The sequence below is a fragment of the Trypanosoma grayi genome (assembly GCF_000691245.1).
Source record: "Trypanosoma grayi strain ANR4 Tgr_818_V1, whole genome shotgun sequence".
Lineage (NCBI taxonomy): Eukaryota > Euglenozoa > Kinetoplastea > Trypanosomatida > Trypanosomatidae > Trypanosoma > Trypanosoma grayi.
The window spans coordinates 1-7,694 of NW_008826437.1; the positions used below are offsets into that span (position 1 = coordinate 1).

The 7,694-nt window shown below is 58.1% G+C and overlaps 3 protein-coding genes across 3 annotated transcripts; all 3 read right to left on the reverse strand.

Moving 5' to 3' along the window:
- Positions 1-272: 272 nt before the first annotated feature.
- DQ04_08181000 (sodium stibogluconate resistance protein) lies at positions 273-1,817 on the reverse strand (the record flags this gene model as incomplete). Its single annotated transcript, XM_009315462.1, has 1 exon — positions 273-1,817. The coding sequence occupies one exon, from the start codon at positions 1,815-1,817 to the stop codon at positions 273-275; it is 1,545 nt and encodes a 514-aa protein (XP_009313737.1).
- Positions 1,818-2,386: 569 nt separating this feature from the next.
- DQ04_08181010 (hypothetical protein) lies at positions 2,387-4,528 on the reverse strand (the record flags this gene model as incomplete). Its single annotated transcript, XM_009315463.1, has 1 exon — positions 2,387-4,528. One exon carries the CDS (start codon positions 4,526-4,528, stop codon positions 2,387-2,389), a length of 2,142 nt encoding a protein of 713 aa, XP_009313738.1.
- Positions 4,529-5,047: 519 nt separating this feature from the next.
- On the reverse strand, positions 5,048-7,630 carry DQ04_08181020 (hypothetical protein; the record flags this gene model as incomplete). The annotated part of the gene is made up of 1 exon (XM_009315464.1): positions 5,048-7,630. One exon carries the CDS (start codon positions 7,628-7,630, stop codon positions 5,048-5,050), a length of 2,583 nt encoding a protein of 860 aa, XP_009313739.1.
- Between the last annotated feature and the right edge of the window lie 64 nt (positions 7,631-7,694).

Here is a 7,694-nt window from a genome sequence, read left to right on the forward strand (position 1 = left end):
AAAAAAAAAACAGAGCTTCTCACATGTGGGGCACCTTTTCATTGGTTTCTCTTTCTCTCAACTTATTTTGTTGATTTTTTTTTTTGGTTTGATGCCCTTTTGTTTGTGCGTGTGAGTATATGTGTGTTTTCACCCCTTGAGTGGGGAAGATTATATAGCCTTCGCTGCTGCTTTCTTGAGTTTCCCCCACAGCCCTTCCAGTACGACCCCACTCCTCACTCTTTCTCGCTGCTATTATTGATTTGGTCATGTACATATCGTATTTCTTGTGCTTAGTCCTCAAACATCATAAACATGGAGACGCCACGCTTGCGTGACTCCAGCACGCGCCGCATGAGGCTCTGCCACTCCAGTGAGTCCACGCCGTACAGCTGCGTCGCGAGGTTCTCCACCAAGTCGAGTGCCTGGATACCTTTCGTCGCGGCACCGAGCTCGAGCTGCACATCGGCCTGAATCAGCAACACCGGGAACAGCAGCAGCGCGTTTTCCTCGTCAAAGCTCTTGCCCAGCTGCACGCGATCGTTGTAGTCGACACGCTTCTGCGTTACAAATTTGAGCGACCGCTTCTGAAGCTGCTTCTTGCGCTTTTCGTCGACCATGCCGCACTGAATCTCAAGGTAGTAGTTGGTGCCGGGCACCACACGACGGATCTCCTCATCCACCCACGGCACGCGCCGCAGTGCGGGGGCCTGCTGCGGAGCGGGAACAGAGCGGCAGAGAATGCGGCGGTCATGCAGCACCTGCAGGCGCGGTGTGATGGGGTACGGGTCCGCATCGGACGCAACGGCACCGATGCCGCTCTTGCTCTCCCCCTTGTCGCCGCCGTCGTCGAAGAGATTATTGACGCGCAGCTTCGAGCGGCTGCTAACGCTGCGCTCGTCGGGCGCGGAGGTGGTGGAGGAGCTGGCTTCCATCTCCTCAAGGATCACCTCCAGGAAGTTTAAGACGACGGCGTTCGTCAGGCTCTTCGCGCGGCGCTGGGCGTAGTGGTAGAGCGCCTCCTCCGCCTTCATGCACGTCACCACTGCGGCGTCAAGCTCCTTCTTGCGCTTCTTCTCACCCTGTCCACCCTTGAACTTCTCAAAGGCGATGTACACCGAGTTCGCGAGCGACGACACCCAGTGCAGGCGTAGGTGCTGGTCCAGGCAGTCAAGGATCGACTCACGCTCCATGTCACCCCCCATCAACATGCCTAGCCGCTGCCGGCGGTGCTGCTGGCCATTGCCGCGCAGCGGGTTGTCGCCATCTTCGCCGTCGTCGCCCATCGCAAAGTCACGGGCGCTCTGGAGGCACCGCATGAAGGTCTGTGTGTGTGTGGCGATGTAGTCCACGTGTGGAGACGCCTCATCGAGTCGACCGGCCGCCATGTAGGAGTCGGCGATGTCGGCGCGCAGCAACAGGTAGTCCAGCACCTGTATGAGTCTGCTGTCTACCGGAATTTCCAGATATCCAGTCTTTTCGTCTTCTCCTTCACCCCCGGCTTCGTTCTGCTCGTCGCCCTCGTCTCCTCCTTCAGCGTCCTCCGTTGGCTTCTCCGGAGCATTCTCTGGCTTCTTGACTTCCTTAATCACAGGAGGGGCGGCCTGTGCCTCCGGCTGCCCCTTTCCATCCGCCTTCTTTCGGTCCGCTTTGCCAGACTTCCGCTCCCATTCAACACCCACGTCGAGGCGCGACCAGAACACGTGGCCCTCGTGCTTCTCAATGGCCTGGTCGTAGTAAATCTCCGCGTAGGTGTAGCGTCCCTCCTGCAGGGACTTGTATCCCTCTTGGTACAGCCGCGAGTGCATGTGCACCTCCGCCGATGCGCCAGATCCCATGATTAGTGATTTCTCTTTGGGTTTTGTGTTTGATTGTATTCCCTACGTTCCAATTCTCAATATTCTTTCTTTGTTTTTGTTGTTTAGTCACGCTTCAGTCTGTGCACTTCTTGGTTGATTGATTGTTGTTGTTTTGTTGGTGTTTTCCTTCTTTCCTTCTCAATCACGTCTTGTTGTGAGTTGGTACCTTTCCTTCACGCAGTATGAGTGTCTGTGCGCGCACAAGCGTGATTTCTCTTTTCTTTTCTTTTCTTGGATATTTGCGTATCCTCTTTCTTCGTTTGCTTTTCGCTTAGAGCGTGCTTTACTACCCGCTTTACGGATCTTGTTGTGCAGAGGTGCGTGAAGAGCAGAAATGCGCAGGAAGGAAAAGGCCACAACGACATGCATGAGAGAGAGGAAGCGGGGGCGCGAATACAAAGAGCAGGTAACAGTATTGGCTATAGCACATATATATATAACTGGATGTCTGTCTGCAGGCACGCACAGCTTCACTGCTGATGCCGCCTCGGCACACACACACGCACACACACAGAGAGAGAGAGAGAGAGCGACAGACGTGTTTCCACCTATCGGAAGCGCAACACCAGCCGCACATCTCGCTGCGTCATACGCATCACAGACTTGAGCCTCTCGCAAGGGCAGCCGTTCACCAGCAGCAGCTGCCCACTGCGTCGTGTGAGAAGTCGCTGGAGCTGTGCCGCGTGCTGAGCATCACGCTCCGTGACTCCTGCAGTGGCAGCCCACTTGGAATCATAACACATCCGCAGCGCAGCGGGACGGAGCAACGTGTACGGCTCACGTTGAGAATTCAGCTGCGACGGCGCACAGTCATTATTCTTGCGGCTTTCGCCACTGCTGTTGGTGTCAGCCTCATCAAACTCGAGTGTGAAGGGCCACGGGACCAGGCGCGATGGGCGCAGCACCTGCACCTTCGCGTCGTCCTCGCTGCACGGCACCGCAGTCACGGCGTCCAGCTGCTTCACAGACGGTGCGCTACAACACCGGAAGTGCCACGTCGCCGGCGTCAGCTGCGCCCCTTTGGTCCCCACAGCCACCGTTGCCTTTGTTCCTTTCTTCGCCGTCGCCGGCGCGGCGCGTGGTGTGGGGTTCTTCCGTTTCGGCGCGGCGGACAACACCACCTGCAGCAGTGGATCATTCTCCTCCAATCCCTCCACTGCGGTCACAGCATTAGAAGAAGCAGAAACAGCAGCAGCAGCAGCAACATGAGGTGAGCCCGCTGACGGAGATGAAGGATGAATACCATCAGGTCCCGTTGTCACTTTGGCCGCTGCCTCAGTGTGTGATGCCGTACAGGAGATGGCTGCAAATATGTCCTTGAGACGTTCGTGTGGTGCCTCAATGGGATCCACTGCGTCGACGCCACGTTGCGGCGATTGCACGTGGACGCAGAAGTACATCAAGAAGCGCTTGCGGTGCAGCGTTCTCTCCACTGAGCGCGACCCGGCTGTCGCGGCCAACGTGCACAGTTCCTGAGCCAGCGCCAGCGCCACCCTGTCTTGCTGCTTCTGTTCTTGCTTCTGTTGCTCTTGTTGTTTGCCGAATGCAGCATAGCGTCGTGCGACGATCTCAAACTGGAGCAATATCGCCACCGCCATTCGCACACGCGCCATGTCAACAACCAGCATTCCCAGTTGCCGTACAAACACGTCGACCGACGACGATGGCCCCGCCTCTGCTGGGTCGTTCTTCCACACCGGTTGTCTCATTCCTTTTACCTCCTCTGTGAGCGATGTCGCGAGCTGCGCGGACGTTGTCGCAAAGGCGAAATGGTGCTTGCCCAGGAGAGCAAGTTGCTGTTGCTGCTCTTGCACCTTCTGTTGCCGTGGCAGTAGTGAAGAGGATGATGGCGCCACGTCTACAGTTACGGCGCCTAGCGACTCACGCGCTGTGGTGACAACCTCCGCTGGGATGCCAAAGAACCGCCGCATCTCCGCCTCATCTACGCCGAGACTTGCCGCACCGGCAGCCTCGTCCGTGCACAGTCTGACGGCACTCTGCACGATACGCTTGTGCTCCTTGTTCACAACCTTCCACAGGAGCGAGCGGAGTTGCTTCTGCACAGCGGTGTGCTGCGCCACCTCCGCCACATGACGCGCGGCCACACGCGCCGACCAGCAGAAGTTGATGTGCGGGGAGGCCGTGACATTACCATCCCGGCACAGACCAGCAGCTGTGGGTGGAGGACTCTTGTGCGGTGAGTCAAGGCGGCCGTAGCGAACCGCATGCCGCACGCACGCAGTGAGGGCAGTGTGGAGGAGAAAGCACGCCTGCGCGGGACCGTTCACAAAGTCCATGCGAGAAGCCTGCTCCTCCACAAACCTTGCCACGCCGCTGGCCACACGCTGTGGTGACGATCGCTGCAGCTGGGTGTGAGAATCTTCGCCGCCATCGTTGCTTGCGTTGCCGCTGCCGCTGTTATTCCTCTCCAGAGAGCCCGTCAAATCGTCAGCGCTACAGACCAATTGTCGTTCTTGGCCGCGCAGGATTGAGCGGTGGCGGAGTGCTGCGAGCATTTCATCTGAGAGGGGCTTGCAGTTCGTCGATAACGCCGCCGCACGCCGTTCAGTTTGCTCCGTTTGCAACGGAACGTCCACACGCTCCGTTGGCTCGGTGACAAAATTGCACGGCAGCCGGCGCCGCTTGAGGTGTGCGGCAGCCCACGCCATAGCCAAGGGAGAAGCCGTCATCTTCTGTCTTCCACTATCCCACCTCCGTGCTCCTGCACTTGTCGTTGCCGGTTGAGAGCGCCCGTTGTGGCCCCGCCGCGAGTGTGCCATTCTCGTCCCTACTCCTTCCTTTTTTTTTCTTTGGGTGCGCTGCTTCGCGGCTTGAGTGCCAGCACACACCGCTCGCACCGCTGCGAGATGAACGTCAACCATGGGGTAGAGAGAGGGAGAGGGAGAGAGAGAGAGAGAGAAAGACAAGCAAGAGTTCATGCTACGCACACACAAAAGCATATATATATATATATACATACAGGCGCACGAGCTGCCCCGTACGCTTCTCACTAGTGGGAAGCGAATCGCTGTGAAAATGTGGCCCATCCCCAGGCATCCCGCTGCCGGTCGCGCGTGTGGTCTTGACATCCTTTCTCCTCTCTTTCTCTCGCTGCGTGCGTATTGATGCTAGCCGATCGTTGTTGTTTTTTTGTCTTTCTCACTCCCGCTATTCTTCTTTACGCCGCGGCAGCAGAAGCGGTGACGGTATCACCACAGTCTATGAAATTTGATCTGCATCAGCAACGCGTGCTTCATGACGTCAAGGACCTCCGGCAGCCGCGAGGCGGGAGTGCCGTTGACACTTAAAATGCGCCAATCCCCCTTGTGTGAAAGGAACAGCCTGTAGAACGGGTGCTGCTTCTGCAGCCGCTGCCGTTGGACGTCGGCCACCAGCGGCAGGCTGACGATGCGTATTGTCTTGTTCGGCTCATGCCCCACCGTCTCCAGCGAGAGGCCCCACTTCCTGTCGGCCGAGTGCCGCCGCAGCACCATCTCATCCAGAGTCAGAAGGTCAAGTGTGACATCGTTCGGCAACACTAAAGGCGTAACAGCCTCAGAAGAAGCAGCAGCAGTAGCATCCGAAGGGGAACAAGGCGCAGCCTCACCATCCTCGGCACACGATACCCGCACATCTTCCGTGTCGCCGTCAAGGGAAGGGATTACGGCTTGCCACGGTACTGCGCCCTCCGCCTTCGCATTCATCATGTGCATCGGCACAAGCGGTTTCTCCCTCAGTGCAGCGATGTCGGCATCACTCAGTGGAACTTCCATGGTTGTTGTTTTTGTTGCCGCTTTTGCCTTTCGCATAAAGGCATAGGGCAATTCTGCTCCACTTTGGTCCTTCCTTATTATTGAATGGGAAGAGGCTGACGGCGTACGATCCTGCGCGGCATCACTTTCCAGAGCGGACGATTCATTGCCTTCCTGCACACTGGAGGAACTGTGCCGCTGTTGCCGTCGTTGTTTCTGCTTTGTCAGCTGCTGCTCCTCTTCCGATTCCTCCCGCATCTTCGCGGTCTTATTATATGTTGCCTCTCTCTTCTGCTGTTGCTGCTTCTCCCGTTCAGATTGCAAGTGTGATGCATGTTCGGAAGCAGAAATCGTCTCTTTCACCACTGGTTGCTGCGGCTGCGGCTGCTGCTTCTTTTGTGTAGTGTGGTCTCCACTGACGCTGTTGAGGTTCTTTGTCGTGTTTTCCTTTGCTTGATCTTCCTCTTGGAGTGGCACCTGTGGGAGTGGTGGCGGTGGGATGCAGTGCAGATCCAGTACAAGGGTGTTGACGACTGAGCTCAACGCCTCTACCTGGACCGCGCTTTCCACCGCTACACCATTAATCCCGCCAATGCGCACTTGCCGTGGGTACGCCGCGAAGAAATTCTCCGCCTCCTTTGAGAGAATATTCGTAGGGACGTTCATGACTCGCAGGTCGCGTGTGATCGCCACTTCCCACGAGACATTGTAGTCGTCGCGGTGCAGAACCAACGTCGCACACTGAGGCCTCTCCGGTTCTGACTGCTGCGGCTTCTGTTTCTGTTTTTTTTCTTCTTGTTTTCGCTGCTTTTGCTGCTTTTGCTGCTGCTGCTCATGGAGCTCCTTCTGCTGCGTGCTTGGTTCCAGGCGCCCGGTGAAAAAGGCTAGCTGCTCCACCGACGGCTTCAAGTCCAAGTCCACCTTAAGCTTCAGGTAGAGCCTTGTCTGCCTCGGCGACAAGGTGCAGAACGTCTCAGCGGCCTGAGCCGCGTCCAGCTTCGTGAAGTCCACCGGCTTCAGATTGTACGAGACGACCGCCACGCCACCCTTCGTTTCCTGAAGCAACTGATGCAGCCGCTCACCGGCGCCGCTAGCGGAGCGCACCATGGCACTCACTCCGGTAATTCTACCGCTGCTGTTGAACCGCACGCCCCACGGTGATGTGGGGTCGGGGCGCAGCATCATCACGTGCATGTTGTTCGGCTCGAACGCCTTAACGTGGGAACCCGGCTTTGAGGTTGCGGTGAGCTCCGTTTCGAGAACCCACTCCGCCATCTGGTAGAACTGCTCGTGTATCACCGGCAGGAGAGCGACGGGGACGTGTGCGGAACCCATAGCCCGCGCACACGGGAACGTTGCGAGCAGCCGTTGATACAGCGCCTCGAAATCGTCGAGCAGCAGCGAGGTGGCACGCAGTGCCCGCAGCTCCTTCGGTGTGTGTGGCAGCGCCTCCCACTCGATGCTACCCACAAGCTCCTCCTTCACCCGCTCTCGCAGCCGCGCCACGGCCATGTTGATACGCAGCTGCACGCTGGGGCACGTCAGTACGTGGAGCCCCTCCATCATCGCCGTGCCGGGAACGGCACGGCGCGCAACAGCCGCCGCCCAATCGCCACGGGAATGAGCCGTAGCAGTAGTCACAGTTCCAGGAGAGGGGGAAGAAGTGGCGAAAGAAGATGGCGGTTCCTCTGCAGAGACGAGTCGTGGTTCCCAGTTGCGGTGGCCTGCAGCTGTTGCTGGCGCAGGTGCCGGCAGCGGGGACAGGCACAGAGCCACATCCGCCGCCAGCGCCAGAAGCTCGCCACGCGGCGTCACGTCATCATCCACCGCCGCATCTGCACGCGCCGCGAGGCGGTCGGTCACCTCCACCACGCGCCGTGCAAGCCGCAGCGAGTACGGGTCACTCTCGGAGAGCGACTGGCGGTAAAACGGGGGGCTGCGCAGCGCGCAGATGTAATTGTTGAGTTCCGTCCACTGCCGCAGCCGCCCCCACGTTGCGAGGGCATCTTCGAGAAACTCTTGCTGCACCGGTGGCGGCATTCGTATGGAATGCAAAGGTCACTCTCTTTCACGTTGTCTCTCCCTCTCCCTCCGCTTTTTTTTT